A 17143-nucleotide genomic window follows, 5' to 3' on the forward strand; every position below is an offset into this window, starting at 1 on the left:
ATCGTAATTATGGTGTCCTTTAAACTGGCTGATAGCTAGGGAGATAAGGGAATGTGCCTGTAGCTTCAGATCAAATCTCTCTCCGTCCCTCTCCCTCCCTCTCGCTCTCTCCCCCTCCCCGGGTCATCAGGATCCCCACAGTCCTTAGAGATGAGGAACGCTGGAAGACTCTGGCCTGGCCATTCCTTACGTCATGAAAGTGATTTGTACCACATTGCTAATTTGGTGCAATCCCTAACCCTTTGGATCTCGTGTGCGTTTGTAATTGCCTTTTGCTGCTTGCTTCAATTTTTGGTGCGTTATTTTTGGCGGCAATTTGGAGGGGGGCGTTTGGGGTGGGCAATATATCTTTTGCAATCGAGTCCAGGCGTGTGAGGGGGGGGGGGGTTCTGCCCACCTGTACGTCAGAAACACCAGCGTGTCCCTGAGTCTTTGTTTACTGCACCTTTGTGTCTAATTAAAAATGCACACTTTTAGGATCCTCGCAGAACAAAGCCTCCCCAAATCCCCCTTTACGTCCAAGGATTTGCAAATTTATAAAGGCTGCATTGAATTCGGGATGGGTCAAGGGGCAAAAAAAGGGTAGGAGGTCACTGCATTTTGATTATGGGTCAGTAGGCAACATGGCAGGCAGTTTGTGTCCCAAAAAACCTCTTCTTTAAAAGTGAGGTTTAAAAACAACAAGGATGAGCGAAGTTTCTAGGGGAAAATTTGACGATGAAAGAGAAGAAAACCTCTTTTCCTGATATTTGCAAAGCAAGAAGATATGTCCATGTGAGAAAACAAAGCAACCCTCAACAGCACTATAAATTGTTGCTCTGTTTACAGAGAAATAACTCACAGTGTGATGTGTTGCAGGAACTTAGCTATGGGTCTTGGAGTGTCCCCCACACCACGCAAAGCCTTTAACTATACTGGGTATTGCTGTAATGTGTCAAAAGGTGTCTATGCTTGTCCTTTTTAAAATAAGTGTATGTGGAGGGTTTTTTTTAAAGTCTGCACTTACGTTTGGCTGAATGATATGGGGAGCTGAATGACCCTTTTGACAGGTTTTGGTCCCTTTGCCATATTCCCCAACTGTTTCTTCCCCTCCCCCAATCCGCCCTGGATATGTTATAGGGGGGACTACAGGCAATGCACCAACTCTGAAAATCTAATTTAGGTTGGGAAATGATATATTTTTACCTCTGAAATAAAATAATAATGATTATAATAATTATATGCAGAATAACCCACGTATAATAAGCTGTGCCAATCGGGAAAGGGTTATAACCAAGAATAAGATAGTCTGGAGGTGGCTGTTGTAGTGTGAAAATGCACCAGGATACGGAGAATTCGAGGACCTAGTGAAAATAGAAGCTTAAAGTGCTGTTGCATTTCACAAGTAAACATTTAAAGGGCTGTAAATGGTGCTCTGAGTGACTTGCCCCAGAAATAAGAGGTCAGCCTGGATTGCAGGGCTGTTTAAACATAGTCATGATAATACAATGAAAATATATCAAAGCACAACCTCAGAGGGCGTTTTCAAATATATACCCCCCTCTCTCAAACGCAGACACACTCATCTCCCAGTAAACCCCCCTTTCCCCAAAAAAGCAGCGATACAAGGGAGCTTCTATATATTTTTTAATACCACAGAGTAAAAACAACAGCTATGCAATCTGAGATCAATGGGAATAGGTTTACAGCATTGGGTGAGGAATATTATTTTTCCTCGTTATTTTCTAATTAGGTTTGTCGTTCGCCAAGAGTGCTTCAGACTGAAATATCATCTAAGGTAAAGAAATCCTATCTAAGGTAGGGTATAGATTACAGACTGGGGCTACTCGATGGGAAAAGGAGCACATTTGATTGATAATCTCTCTCTCTCTTTCTCTCTCTCTCTCTCTTGGAGGTGAGAAGAGGAAAATGCCTCATGAGCGTTCTCGCTAGCCACAACCCAGTTGAATTGTTGTCCAAAGGCTGAACCCGATTCAATCTAATTGATTTTCGAATTATTGATTCCATTAATTCCACCGTGTCCCATTCATAACTACTTTCACTTAAAGGTTTTCCAGGCTGCAAGACGACCTAAAATCCAAGTATTTCCTCGTCTAACTGGTATATGGATCCACCGGTAGCCTTATCTGTTTCGCCAGAAAGAAAAAGGCCACATTTCAGCCTCAGGTAAAACACACACCCTCCCCACCCTACAAAACAAAACAGATTCACAATGCAGTGAACCTCACTCTTTTTCGCTGTGCAGAGATTTATTCCTAAATCCTTCGGCAGGATTTGCAAACATACAGAGATCTTCCTGGTATTTGGAAAAATAAGTCCCGCGGGTTGCAGAGCAACTTGCTTCCAACTAAGCGTTTTAGGGTTGCAGCCTAGTAGTCCAAGCCAAAGCGCGTTTACTTGGAAGGAAGTTCTACTCCGTTTAATTAGGGTTCTCCCCCATCCCGCCCCAAAAGCGTGCTTAAAATTGCATTTGAATTCAAGGAATCCCCCGTAGCTGGACTGGAGAGGCGGACTCAGTGGCAGGGCCGAGAAATTGTACTGCCTTTGATTTTCCTCTATGAACGCTGCCGGCGTCTGTTGTTCACTCAGGGAAATCAGTAAAGTCTCGCCTAATTTTGAACACCGCCGACAACAGGCACCTTATTTCCACACACCCCAATATCTATCCGCTCCCCCAGCGTGTGTGGCTGTGTGTTTTGGAGGGAGCGTTCTCACGTTAATAATCTGAAGCTGCAAAACTGTTGCTAGCTTCGGTATGCCTGCCTGCGAATCCACTGGAAAAACCTCCTCGGCCTTCCTTTTGCTTCCAGAGAGGGTCCTCGGTCCGCGAGGGGTTGTGGAAATGAGGATCGACTCCCGAAGTGCGTAAGGAAGATCCCGGATATGCAGCGGTGTGTTTTGATGACCACAAGAAAACTGGCAGGTTCCTCCCCTCCCCCACCCCCCGCAAACTCAAGATGGAGAAGTTTCAAGGAACAAAAGGCTGCGGGAGGGAATCTGGTGGGGGAGTTTCAACTCGACTCCAATGTGCCTTTCCCATGTGTATTGAATATTTCCTTAAGATCTCTGTCTCGGTGTGTGTGTTTATTTGTTTATTAACTGATCTAGTCCTACACACACACACACAGTTATTACCACGATTTTTTTTCAAATAGAGAGTTAACCTTGTACCTTGGTAGAAATGTCGATTTGCTAAAGAAAAGCAGCTATTTAAAGCGCGCACACACCCGATTTTGTTGCTTTTAACGTCGATGTTTAAAGCAAACAAAAACTGGGGACCCAGCCTGAAGAAGCCAAAGAAGCAGACGAATGTAGTCGTGTGTGTGTGTGTGTGTGTGTATGTGTGTGTGTGTGTGTGTGTGTGAGAGAGAGAGAGAGAGAGAGAGAGAGAGTTTGCGAGGCAGAATGGATGTGGCTCTGTCTCTGAGCCTGGATGCGCTTGTTGTGTGGCTGAGATCCCCACAACCTCTTTACTCCGGAGTACGCCACCCTTTGCAAGGCGGATGATGGCTTGGTTGTATAGCCTGTGCCGATTTGGAACCTAAAAGTAACCGAGCCACGACTTTAGAACTCAACTTTGCGAAATAGACGAACAGCGAGGCATCCGCCCGAACTTTAAAGCCAATACCTCGGGCTTCATTTACTTTGTGGATCGGCCTGTCAGGGATGCCATCACCTTCAGCATCAAATTAGGGGGAGGAGGGGGAGGAGCAGCGTTGGGTGGGGATGTGTGTGTGCCGGGAGTGGGGGGCCCGAGACGACGGCTGCCATCCTGGGGAATAGGAGACCGGGAACAGAGGGGTCTGAAAGGTCCCCATTGCTTAACCCTACAAAAGCTGATACCGCTTTATTTCCCTCTTCGCCGCTTCATTCTACACCCACACCCCCCCACCCCCCCACACAAAATAAAACAGCCAGGCAGCTGTTTTCCCTCCGAACTTTGCTTTGCAGCTCCAGAATGAGAGGCGATGTCTCCTGCGCGAGGGGGAAGAGGAAGGCGCACAGGCGAAGGCAGCCAGATGCGGAGCTCAACTGGGCTGCGAGGAGCCTTCCATTCATTGTTCGCCACCGCCTTTCGATTGCGTTGGAAGGGCTGTACTATCACGAGACCCTGGACCAAGCTCTCCTTTTCGCTCTTGTCTCAAGGGAGAGCTATAATATATAACATTATATATAATCACACCCACACATATATAGGAATGATATTCCTTGAGACAAGGGTGTGTGGGTGTATAAATTCTTTCTTTCTTTCTCTTTCTTTCTCTCTCTCTCTCTCTCTCTCTCTCTCTCTCTCTCTCTCAACAGTTTCTTGCTTCAAGAGGGAACCGGGCCTTGAAGCTCGGAGGGGAGAAGTCACTCCGTGCATGTTGTGTCGCCTTCTGTCTGGCGAGCAGCAGCCGAGCTCCACGGCTTGGTCAAGCCCAGCCTGAGTAGAGAGGCGAGGCCACGGACTTTCTTAATTTCCGGGCGCTCGCCAGCACCCCTTGGCCCTTCAGTCCTCACACTGGGAGCTGGGAGGGGGGCGGTTGGAAGAGAGAGAAATCGCCTGCTGAATTTTACCTAGTCATGCACAACGACGGTGAAAATGAATACCAACACACAAAAAAAGCAAGAGCAGGAGATTGGGGGGGCAGGATGAGTTTTTTTTTGGGGGGGACTGGACGGGACTGCTGAGCTCTGTTGGTAGACTTGCTTATTTGTTTTCCCAGTTCCGGCGTAATCATTCTGCAGCCGCTGATATTATGGGGCATAGGACTATGGGAATCTATATCAGTGGGGCACATGGCCTTCGAAGACAGGCCATCTTCTTCTTACCTTCCGCTCCCCCCTACACACACACACACACACACACCCTGTTTCTTCGTCCGAGGAATCCCAGTGGTTTTCCTGGAGCCCAGGGATGCATTTCATTTTGGCTCTGGCCGCGAGCTCCTCTCTGCAAAGACACAGCCACTTTGTGCTTCTGGCCGGAATTCGGCGTGAATCGATTAGCGACTGCGATCCACCGCAACCCCGCGGACTAACAGGATTTGGGTCGACGCCGATTCGACTCCGGCTCGACTGGGGCTTCAGCCGCTTAGATGCGGGGAATAGGGCCGGGCTGCTGGTCATTTTGCCTTTGGGTTGGGATAGATCTGAAAGACGGAAGGGCTTGGAGGGGGGGGAATAATATACTCAAACACCCCCCCCAATAAGACAGTATAAGTTTTTCGTGGGCTGGGCCTTATTTCCCATCCCTCTTTTGTCCACGGAGCCGAAAATATTCGGCCGCCACTTGGGAAAGGTGAAAGTTGGAATTGTAAGGTTGGGGGGGGGGAGCAGTGGCGTAGCGTGGGGGGTGCAGGGGGGGCCGGCCGCACCGGGCGCAACATCTGGGGTTAGGGCAAATCCACGGATTAGGGGGCGCAAATCCACGGGTTAGGGGCCTTGCCCCGGGTGCTGACAACCCACGCTACGCCACTGGGGGGGGGGGGAGAGAGCCTTTTCTATAGAGCGATGGAAGTGTGCGGGGGGAGGGGCAAGACTCTTTCCCGCACCCACATTCAGACACCGAACGTGTGAATAGGAAACCCCTTACACCCAGACACCTTCAGTGAATTTACTATTCCAGCGGCGGGGAGGGGGGGCAGTCTCATCGCCTGGACCGCAGGTAGGGGGGGGGGAAGAACCCTCAGCCTCCAGGGAAGTTCTAGCGAGGGCGGCACCCTAGAACTCAGAAGCATCCCTGTGACCCATTGCAATCTTCCCCTTCCTCCTCCTTCCTTCCTCCTCCTCCTTCTCCAAGCTTTCCTCTCGGCTCTGTTGCCATCTTTTTCCCCCTGCTGGAAGCAATCAACACGCAGGCGATCCTGGCGCGGACGCGCGGACCGGAGGGGGGACTCCCTCCACCTTGGGAGCTAGCACGGGGGAACTGTGGAAAAGTAGAGACCTTGCTGCTGGCTTATCTCGGCTTTGTTATGGGTCTGACGTGAGCCCGCGTCCCGATCTCTCTCTCTCTCTCTCTCTCTCTCTCTCTCTCTCTCTCTCTCTTCCCCCTCTCTCTTCCAACCTCCTCCTCTCCCCCTCCCCTCCCCCTCCCCCACCCCCCAATATTACAGGCAGAATTTCAGAGAAAAGTGTTACAGTATTGCGGGGCTGGAGCTCAGTATAACCACGCAGCCCTAAATAATTCCCACCCACCCCCAGTAGCACCAACTTAGCTATCGGAAAGAGTGAGAGTGAGAGACCAGGAGGAAGAGGAAAAGAAGGGACTTAAGCTAGCGAACGTGAGTATTCTCGTTTTCCGAGTCGTTCACAGAAATATACAAAATAACGTCAGACAAACCCCAGGGTTTTTTTGTTTTTTGTTTTTTGTTTTTTGTTTTGTTTAACTATGCTTGCAAGCCAAAGGAAGGGGAATACCAGTTGAGGAACCCTCCTTTTGACACGCATTGCAGAATAAGCGCCCCTTTAAAATGGTTACTTAAAAGCTCCCCCTTCCAATCTTTACATCCACAGAATTCGTATCGTGGGGGAAACAGCTTTCTGTCCTCCCCACCCCCGCACTTTATCCCCACTAAATAACCCCAAGAAGGTTTCCAAATTCCATGTATTTCTTATATTTGTTTCAAAAAAGAAAAGAAAACCCGTGTCACCGAGGGCTTCCAAACCCGGTCCTTCAGTCGCCAGCGCCGCCGAGAGCGAGCTGTGGGCTGGCTGGGAGCTCCGGATTGTTTAATAGAAAGATTTATATACTAACAGTATTATTTACTTTGGGAGGGGAGGTAGGAGCCTAAGAGTATGCTAATTAGCCAGAGATTTGGAGGGGGGAGCTGCGAAGGGGGTGGAATATCAATTTTTATTGCATCACCTGTCAGGAGTGTCCAATCAGCGCTGGCTTGAGGGGAATTAATTGATGAAGGTGTCTCCGGACCAGCTCACTTCCCTCTGTCATTTGATTTGGAGCGAAAGCAGCGGCGGGAAGAGCGGCTGCGTGGCTCGGCTCGTCTCCGCACAGCCCCCTTTGGCTCACATTCCTTTATCCTGGCTGGGCAGTGGGGGGAAGCCGCCAGCCAAAGGGCACAGGTAGCCAGCCTGCCTCAGTGCCGTCGAGAAACACCGGGGGCAAGCGAGCCAATCGCTCCCGCCCAATCCCCTAAGGCAGTTTTCCAGGACCTGGATTTTTTAAAAATCCCCTCCCTATAGCGCTCAGTCCCTCTTTCTTTCTCTTTCTTTCTTTCTTTCTTTCTCTCTCTCTCCTGATTCCAACATCTCCCCCCCCCCGCCCCCCGCCTAAAGTTTGATCGGGTATAACAGGCTTTGTTCTTTTCCCTCCAGCAGGATGCCTTGAGACCCCGCTCCAGCACCTGGCTGAGGATTTTATATATATATATAAATAGCCTTTTCTCGCGTGGATCTCCTCTCCTTCCTTGCCACCCACCCCCTCCATCCGTCCCCGCCGGCTGCACACCTTTTCCTGCCGCCGCCGAAGGCTGCTGGTTCCAACTCCGGGGTGCGGCGTGCATGTGTGGGGGTTGGGGGGGCCCCTCCGGCGCCCCCTTTTTATGCTCCCTCCCGCTGCCCGGATGCCGGGACTGCTCTGAGGCGCGCGCCATGGGAGACCACCTGAAGTCGGGCTTCGAGGAGGTGGACGGCGTGCGCCTGGGTTACCTGGTGATCCGGGGCAAGCAGATGTTCGCGCTGTCGCAGGTCTTCACGGATCTGCTGAAGAACATCCCTCGGACGACGGTGCACAAGCGCATGGACCACCTCAACGTGCAGAAGCACCACTGCGACCTGCAGGAGCTGCGCAAGCTCAAAGCCATCAACTCCATCGCCTTCCACGCCGCCAAATGCACCCTCATCTCCCGCGAGGACGTCGAGGCGCTCTACACGTCGTGCAAAACCGAGAGGGTGCTCCGGACCAAGCGCAAGGGGACCGCGGCCCTCCAAGAAGCCCCCGGGCCGGACTCTTACGCGGCCTTCTGGAAAGGAGGCGGTAAACTTTGGCTGGGTTTGAATGGAGCCGCCGCGCCTCTGGCCAGCAGCGGCGGCGGCGGAGGCAGCAGCGGCCGCCGACGGAAAGCGTGGCGCGCGGCGGCGGCATCGGGCGCTTTCCTACCGGCTTCGGATCTACCTCACTTTTGGAGCAAATCGCCCGCGCCCAGCGCGCCGGGACTGGCGCGATCCCCTTGCAAAGGGTCGCCAAACTATGAAACTGCGCCGCTGGCGCCGCGCTACGTCTCGCTGGCGTCGGAAGCGCCTTGCTTTCGGAGCCTGCTCTGCTCCAAGCACCCGCACTACTACTACCACTCCTCGGCCGCCATTGCCAGCCAACCCAAGCTCGTCGCTGCAGCCGCCGCCGCCGCTGCAGCAGCCGCAGCAGCCGCCGCCGCCGCCGCCGCCACGTCGGAGAGCGGCCCGCTGGCTCTGGGTTGCCGCTCCAAGAGGAAGAAAGCCGCCGAGGGGCGCTTCCCGCTGCTGGTGCCCCGCGCCGGCAAGCCCCCCAAAGCCGCCTCGTTGGAGAGGCTGCCGGGCTTGAACGGCTTCCTGGCGCCGGCGCCGCCCCAGCAGCCTTTCCCGGAGCCCTCCTACAGCAGTGACTCCGACTCCAGCTCCTATTCGGACCACGCGGCCAACGACTCCGATTTCTGCTCCAGTTTGACCAGCAGCAGCAATTCCGGGTCTTCGGAGGACGAGGAGGGCAGCTACGCCTCGGATTCCAGCGAGCTGAGCTCCGACGAGGAGGAAGACGAGGAGGAGGAAGAGGAGGAGGAGGAAGAGGAAGAAGAAGAAGAGGAGAGCAGCTCCGAATCGGACTCCAGCTCCGGCTCCAGCCAAGCATCCGTGCAGAGCATCCGCTTCAGGCGCACCAGCTTCTGCAAGCCGCCCGGTCTGGCGGGGGTTCCGGCCAGTCTTTTGCCTCCAACGCCCGCCTCGGCTGGACGGGACGAGAGCCTCCCTGGACCCGCGCGGAGCATCAAAGCCGAGGCGCCCGAGGAGGACTGGGGCATCACCCCTGCCGGCTGGGTCCCCAAAACCGAGCCCGGTGTGGATTGCTACTGCTTTGGGGAGCTGAGCCAGGTCCGAAAGCGCGGCGGGTGTCCCTCGCCCTCGCCCGACGTGAAGGCTCCCGACCTGAAAGCCGCCCCCTGCCTGGCCAGGGGGTGCCCTTCACCCAGCCCAAAGACGCCCCACGCTTTGCCACAACCAAGGTTCCTTCGAGACGCGGCGAGAGGCTGGCCCACCCGCTCTCCTCCTCCTCCTCCTCCTCCTCCTCCAGCTCCTGCAGAGAGCCCTGCTGCTGCTCTTGGGGTGCCCCCAGAAGCCCCCCAGCCACATCGCCCATTGACCCCCTGCCTGGGCTGTTCCTCCTCCCAAAGCCAGCCCGAGGTGCTTGCTGCTGCTGCTGCTGCTGCTGCTGCTGCTGCTGCTGCTGCTGCTGAATACCCCGAGCCGCTGCCCCTTGTGCCCATTGCCCAGATTAAAGTCGAGGACAGCAGTGCCAACGCCGAGTATGGCGCCCTCCCCGTTCAGGGACAGAGCCAGCCCCCGCTCAAATGTGAAGGCAGCGATGACGAGCACAAGCTGGAGGCGGACGGCGAACCCGGGCCCTCGCCGTCTCCGCCACCCAGCCCGACCCACCAGCCTCAGGAACTTCTGCTGCCAGCCAAGGAAGACCCCGCCTGCTGCACTGACGAGCCCCCCAGCCCTCCGCTGAGCCCCCCGGGCCAGCCCGCCCCGTCGAGCCAGGCCCTCGCCTCCTGCACTTTAGGCGCCGCCGCCGCCGCCGCCGCCAAACCCGAGGATGGGGAGTACAAATTTGGAGCCCGGGTGAGGAAGAACTACCGGACTTTGGTGCTGGGCAAGCGAGCCCTGCTGCCCAGCCCGCCGCCGCTCAAACCAAATCTGAAATCCGTCCGGAGCCCCCGCCTGCCCGCCGGGAAGCTCCTGGACGCCCCCGAGGGCGCCCTGGACGACTTGACAGTTCTCAGCCGGCGCAAAAGGGCGGCCGGCCACGTCGCCTCGGCCGTCAAGAGGCCCTTCAGCTTCATGGGCAACTTTCCCTGCCCGCCCTCCTTGGTGGTGGGCCTCGACGGGGATCTGCTGCCAGCCTACACCTTAAACACCGCCAGGGATGCGCAGCCGCCTCCCAAGGCCCATCCTGTCTGGAAATGGCAGCTGGGCGGCTCAGCAATACCTCTTCCACCCAGCCACAAATTCAGGAAATTTCATTCATGAGAGAGAGATTGAATGGGAACCCTACTTCATGGTCGTTGTTGTTGTTGCTGTTGTGTTGTTGCTCTTTTTTCCTTTTTTGGGGGGACCCCAACTACTTCTTTTCCTGACCTTCGATAATCTTACGCTGGATGCTGGTCCCGTCCCTCATCACATCCGATTTGATTTTGATTTTTTTTTTATGGTGTGGGGGAATCCTGGTTTATTCTATTTTTGGAGGACGACGAAAATAAAACCGGATTACTATTTTCTTTGCCATGAAAACCCATCGTGGGGGGAAGGGAGGGGGGACGACGACGAGGAGGACGAAAGAGGTCTAACATTCCACAGACTACTTCAGGCAAAAGTTTTCCAAGTTTATTAAAAACACACACACCACACAACAAACAAAAAAAACCCACCTCAGTGGAATCTGCTAAAGCTGGAACACTTTACTGTCTCAAAATGCTAGCAATGCACCTGGTACCTCAATTCCAACTGCTACAAATAAATGTTTGGTTTATGTTTTTTTTTTTTTTTAAGTTGAATGATATCAATTCGAATGAGCCATTAACGTGTAAATGCACTAGATTTCGAATTCAGGAAGTCTAAATGTTCAGTTCCGTACAAGGTTTTTTGTTTCGTTTTGTTTTCAGCAAGAGGTTGCACAGGGAGAATTCACTACCCTTCTGCTGGGAATGCCTTCTACTTTATTGCAGAGGGTTCATTGTTATGTTTTAATTCCCCACCTGTCCTTTCCACAAAAGCAGTTGCACTCTGCAGTTGGGAGTGTGCATGCATGTGTCTCTGGGTCACCAGTGGGAGAGTTGGAATTAGATGGTCAGGCATTTTTTTAGGACGAAAAAAAGAGAGACAAAAAAGGACATGCCACTCTTTGCCTTCTTTTTTCACCTTGAACCCTTCAGGTTGGCCACAATTGCCTATCTCGGCTACAATACTCAACCCAGCCAAACCATTTGCTCGGAAGCTGCTCTAACCCCACGTTCAATGGGATTTGCCTCCAAGTAAATTTTACTCTCAAGGAGGGGGCCTTCCAATCATTAGGTTTTGTTGTGGGACTGGGTTGGAGCTCTGTTTCTATTGGAAGGTTTGCAGGTGTGTGTGTGGGGGGGGGATGTTCTCAAAATCTGGTCCTCCCAGATTTGCAAAGTCAGGAAAAAATGTTAGGTTCTCACACTCCCATTGGAGGGAATCGGAAGGAAATGCAGTCACATTCAGCATGCTAAGTGCAACAGAGGCCCCAGTGGAAGGGATATTATCAATGAAGAACCCCATACTCTTGGTGGCTACTTTGGCACCTAAACTCAGGCTTTTTAAACCAGGACTTGTCACTGTTTTCTTTACATCTCTGGGGGGGAAAAAGAGGACTTTTCCCAACCACCCTATCTTTGTAGCAGGATCATTTTCTACTGCACGTGACAATCAGAGGCAATTGTCTATATTTGCACTTAAACCTCGACAGAGTTGAAGCAGGCAGACTTCTAGAGTCGAGCCTTTGGTAAGACATGCTGGTGTTAATATGTTGTGATGATGGAAGCAGTAAATCAAAATGATGGAAATTTGCACTGTTGGAAAAAGCATGCTTTAGCTTTATTTTCAATTAAAACACTGTTTTAAAAAAAGCGATGATGATTTTATACTTATTGTAGGGTTCCTCGTTAATTTCTGACTCTTTTGCGAGAGGGAATGTCTGTGTCTGTGTGAGAGAAAAGTGTAGGGATTTGATTGGAAGGACTTCTGCATCCAGAGGCTGGTTGCTGTTTCTTTATAAAACTGTGATATAAAAACAAACAAGTGTGAGGCAGTTGTCAGTGCTGTTGCATGTTGATGGAAGACAGGAGGGAAGGGAAGCTAAATAGATTTTAGCCGAAAGTTTAAAGGCTGAGAAAGTATTGACACAGAGTTGCTGAATCAGCACTTTGGGATTGACTGCCAGCTCCTGGGCAATTTCTTTCTCACCAATTTAGCATTTATATGCCAACAGATTCTCTTTCTAAATTCAAATTCTCAAGGATTTCACCTATAGAAGAATCTCAACATAATGATTTCTACTAAATCACAAAAGAAATCAGCATTTGAAATGTTTCACCCTGGGCCTCAGAGCCAATGTTTTTAAGATGGAAATCCTTGGCTTGTTTTGTTGTTCTTCCTTAAGGTCTTTAAATTCCTGCCTCTGGTGATAACGCCCCCCCCCCCCTTAATCTAGCAGACATTAGCTAATTTGATCTTCTTTAAAAACACATGGAGAGAGGAATAAATGAGTAAGGGTTTTCCACTCCTTGTAAGAAATACCTGCAGGATATATGTGTGTGTGTTGTGTATATGCACACATAACAGATATACACATACGTTTTTCACGTCAGGTCGGGCAGTTGCAATCATCAGTTATGGTGGTATATTACTTATTTAACTTGCTCTGTTAAAATCTGCTGGTCTCAAAATGGGGGAGGGAGATATGTTGCTATAGGCTAGTCTGTGTCTGGAGCTGCACAAATTACAGCCTTATGTCACTCCAAAAGGCCATACTTAGTTTGCGTAAGTCTCCCAGCCTCAGGCACCCACTCTGGCTTCTTTAGCAAGCTGCAGGGTGATTTGCCAATGCTCCCCCCCCCCACTCCACTATTATTCATGCCAAAATCATCCTGCCATTAGAGGCCGAGTTCCAGAACTCTCCACCTCCACCCCCTGTGTCAAACATGCCTCTGCCCATCCCAAAGTGGCCTCTTCTCCACTCCATGGGGCCTGCAGGCTCATCACCACTTTGGCCCTTCCATAGAAAATGGCAGAGAGAGAACAGGGGAAGTTTTTCAACCCTGATGGGGACTGAAGCACCACATTGTTGACTCTGTGGTACTTTCAGACGTTTGAGACACTATTTTTATTTTTAATTGTGCTTTGTTGGCACCTCAGCCCCTGTAGCTTTCAGAGAGTTACTCGCTAGCTGCACTTTCCAGAAGCTGCAGAATGAACAGTGTTGAGCCAAAGGCTTCGTAAGGCGTAGCTTTTTAGCCTAGTTTTGTCCAAAGAATTGCATTGGAGGTAGGGGGCAGGAGAGAAACCAATCCACCAAATAATACTCCAAAATCCTAAATATAATTACATGTCCATCTCACTTCAAGACCGACAGGAAGACCTATTGCTTCATGGTTGGCAGTGAAAGCTGTTTTTGTTTTTTGAGGGGAGGGGGGGGGGAGATGCAAGGAGAAAGAGGGAGGCCTGCAATTCTGCTAGGTATTTTCCTTTGTACAAATTAACAATTCCAACTGGTCCAGTGGATTCTTATTAGAGTATGACTGATGGTCAAACTCCATATACACAACCCAGTTAAATTGCTTCAGAGCAATCCCATTGCCTTTAGCTGGAATGCCTTGGAGCACATGGCTTGTGGTGTTCAGCACAAATTGTTGGGTTTAGGAATGTCTCTTTGTCCTCTCTGTAAAATACCTCTTAGTAAGCAACAGTGGACATATATAATTTTTCAATTTAACCTGAAATGAAAGATAAATTCTATTTCCCATTTGATATGGCTCTACAGACTTTCCAGTTCTTAGGGCTAAAGCAAACCAAACCACAACAACAAAAATCTGGCAAAATATATATATATATACGCCGACAAACATTATTCATCTATGAAGCATATAACAGAGTTGCTCTTATGTTATTGAGAAATGTGTTGAGAAGTGTTCTCCCCATGCTCTTGGAGACAAAGGAAACGATGGACTATATATCTAGCATTCAAAAGGGAACATGTGTAAATGCCTTTCAGCAAAACCAGGTCTATTGCCTTAAATGATGTAACACAGAGTTTACAACCCTTTACTCTGAAAAGGGATTGTCTCTATAAGTCCACCCATACTTAACTACAGTGGCAACACAAAATAAAAATGGGGGGGGGGGAATCTCACTGCTGGTTGTTTATTCTAAACACCACTGTCTGTTGTATGAAGACTGTTGTTCAATCATCCCCTTGGCAATTTACAAAAGGGGGTGATGCTCTATCAGATTTAGTTGCCAATAAATTTAAGTTTCTGCAGAAAGTAGAGAAATGTGATGTTGTGGTTTCACTTTACACGTGTAAGTGTGCTTAGAGGAGCTGTACTCAAAAGTGGCCTTTTGGAGGGAAAAAACAGATACAACACAGGAAGTGCTGCTCGCTGTGGTTTTTTTACGGTTAAGATGCTTTGCGTTGTAGGGGGAAAAAAAGTTCATGATTTAACTGCAAATCCGTTGGGGTAGCAGAAACTTTCCTAAAGAGTAGAAGCTTATAGAACAATTTTCCTTTCCAATAGAAGCAGGACAAAGAGCGGGAATCTACCTTGTTAAATCGCCCTTGCAAACATCAGGCACTGGCAAAATCTCCTCCTAGGGATTCCAACAACAAGCGTGTTTAATAAAAATACGATTGAGGGGGGAACTGGGCAGGGGGGGGGTCATGGGCTTTTCTTAGCCCTGACTAAGGCAAGGATTTTACCTCCCCCCTCCGCATTTTTGCTAAACGAAGGGCAATTCCCAAATATCTGTCATATGTGTATATATGTGTGTATGCATATACATATATATATATATGCAGGCACACAGATATCTACATAGACACACACACACAGTATGTTGCAGTTAGTTTGTGCGTGTGTCTATTCCAATATAATTATTTGCGTTGCCCTGGCTTCCCCCTCCCTTCTCTTCTCTCCCTCTCCTTTTCAATCTGAGGCGGCCTCACAAGCCCCAGCGTTAAAAGGCCCGAGATGTTTTGCATGAAGCTCTCACAATAGGGGTTGAGAGAATTGACAGTTTCAAAAACAAGGCGCTCTGTCCTTTCCAGATGCCGAGACCACCTCCCTCCCTCTCTCCGTCCCCTTGCTCTCTCTCCCCCCTTCCTTTGCCTGCACCTTCTCTCGCGGCTGGTGGCTTTTAGGGTGCTTTGCAAATCTACGACAACAGCTGTGTTTGTAAACAGGGCTGGGACTTTGGGTGGGAAGCCGGCGACGCTTCCCTGCTCTTCTTTTCCTCTTTGACGAGAGTGCCTGCGCAGCGCATATGCGCCAAGTCCGGGGGTCTCTGGCTTCCCAGTTTCACGATTCCTTCCTCGGGAAAGCGACTCTCCTGCTTTCCTGCGGGAGCATCGCAGGTTGCAAGGGAACCGGCGGACTCGGCGAGTGCCGTTTCCCCTCAGCTCCGTGGGCCAGGAGAGGTAGCCGGAGGCCTCTCCTGGTCGCCATCTTGCGCGCTCGAAAACAAACTCCTTGTGGTGCTTCGCCCCGGCCGGCCTCTCCTGGTGTCGCCTGGCCTTTCTCTTCCTCTCCCCCCGACATGGGACCGACTCATTTAGGCGAGGCGGAAGGGCCGGCCCGGAGCCCCACTTCAAGGTGGCCTTTCTGTTTGCAGGAAGGAGGCGAGGGAAAGCCGAGTCGAGGGCCTGCGCCCACTCGGGCCTGGGCTCTCCACCGGCCGCTCTCCTCCCTTTTGTCTCCTCTCGTCTCCCGCCTTCTCGCCTCTCCAGCTGCTCCAAAGCGGCTCCCCTTCCCGACTAGGCCTCGCTCCCACACCGGCCTTTTCCGGGTCGCCCGCCCTGAAACAGAAGGTCCCCTCGGTCGCGCCCACCTTCCCGCGAAGGGGTTTCAGAAGGGCTCCCCAATGGGTGCCCTCGGGCCGGCTCTTCGTGCACCAACAGAAAGGGCGCTGCTTGCCGCACAAATAAATAGGGGACCTCCACAGTGCGCAGGGATTTGCCGCCTTGCAAAGCTCCGCGAGGAATTCGGCCGGGCTTGCGAATCTCAGGCCCGAGGTGGCTTGGCGGCGCCAGGCCGCCTTCCACGCGCCATCTCCCTTCTCCCTCCCCGGGGACGGGCCCGGGCCGGAGCTCGCCGCTGCAGGGTTGGGAGCTGGGCCTCCGGGTCACAAGAGGCGACTCCCCGGCCCGCTTGAGCGCCAGCACCTTTGGATGGGGAAGAAATGCAGCGCTGCTCGCAAGGAATATGGGGAAGATCAGAGTGGTAGAGGGAAGGGTGGGGGTTGCAGTGTTTGGAGCGGATCGGCTCTCCGAGTCCATCCACTCTGCAATTTAAAACTGTTCCAAGGAAAACAGAGCTGGGTGGTTTGTGTGTGTGTGTGTGTGAGAGAGAGAGAGAGAGAGAGAGAGAGGTGAGGTGGGAGTTTTGAGACAATTGGCCAGTTGTGGCGACAGCTTCAGCCGAAAAGTGCACTCAAGGTTGTTTACTCTGGTGTTTGAAAATGCACTGGGAGGTTGTAAAGTGTGTGAAATTACGCACTGGTCTCTTAAAGAGTGCCTAATTTCTAGTAAATAGCCGGGCCTTTGTCAATGGCTTTATTATGTTGTTTCTTGTTAATTGTTGAGAAAATCCCCATTGTGCCGGGTGAATAGCTTTATGAGCTAACCTGGTCAGTGGTGAAATAAGGGGGCAGTAAATGGCCGCCTCGTTTTAAAGAGCCAAGGCTGGGATCGGCCATGGCCGAGCCGAAAGCAAGGAAGGAAATGGTTGGGCCCAGTTTTCTTTTTCACTCCCGCTCCAAAGGTGCTGTTTGTTTAGGAAGGCCCGGAATGCAATACGTGGAACTTGATTCCATGCAGGACTAGACACACACATTTTAAGGGCAGATTTGCAATTCTGCAACTCCATAGATGCTCTTTGATGCAGCTTCCTGGAAAAGATTCAGTTACAACTATTTTAGTCCTTTGCTGAAGGAGACATTTTGATGCAGCGACTTAACACCAAGCTAAGCCACATTTACTCGGAAGTAAGTCCCACACATTTCCTGTGTGAGCCCTCGCACGAGCGCACACACTATTTACTCTGGAGTAAGTTGCCTTGTAGTCAAGGAAGGCCGCTTCCGCTTCAGTGTGCTTAGGACTGAGGTGTAAACTCGGACCCGCAGCGCAATTCGGGACCAATGTCGGTAGTGGGAAATG

General features: G+C 51.3%; 1 protein-coding gene and 2 long non-coding RNA genes across 4 annotated transcripts; 2 read left to right on the forward strand and 1 right to left on the reverse strand.

The window, feature by feature from the left end:
- The first annotated feature begins 496 nt into the window (after positions 1 to 496).
- On the forward strand, positions 497 to 3067 carry LOC307199793. Its single transcript, XR_013832198.1, has 2 exons — positions 497 to 2166; positions 2811 to 3067. It is a non-coding gene; the product is annotated as an uncharacterized lncRNA (long non-coding RNA).
- Positions 3068 to 6017: 2950 nt separating this feature from the next.
- Positions 6018 to 11570, forward strand: SKIDA1 (SKI/DACH domain containing 1). 2 transcript variants are annotated; one of them, XM_079947834.1, is made up of 2 exons: positions 6018 to 6266; positions 7318 to 11570. In XM_079947834.1, the coding sequence occupies exon 2, from the start codon at positions 7504 to 7506 to the stop codon at positions 10219 to 10221; it is 2718 nt and encodes a 905-aa protein (XP_079803960.1). In that variant the 5' UTR covers positions 6018 to 6266; positions 7318 to 7503; the 3' UTR covers positions 10222 to 11570. The 2 variants fall into 2 exon arrangements, with proteins under 2 accessions (XP_079803960.1, XP_079803961.1); XM_079947835.1 differs by having other exon boundaries at positions 7321 to 11570.
- On the reverse strand, positions 10554 to 16350 carry LOC307199796. The gene is made up of 2 exons (XR_013832201.1): positions 15105 to 16350; positions 10554 to 11991 (listed from the first exon to the last, which is right to left on the reverse strand). It is a non-coding gene; the product is annotated as an uncharacterized lncRNA (long non-coding RNA).
- Between the last annotated feature and the right edge of the window lie 793 nt (positions 16351 to 17143).

The sequence above is a fragment of the Podarcis cretensis genome, assembly GCF_951804945.1.
Source record: "Podarcis cretensis genome assembly, chromosome: 12".
NCBI classification, from domain to species: Eukaryota; Metazoa; Chordata; class Lepidosauria; order Squamata; family Lacertidae; genus Podarcis; species Podarcis cretensis.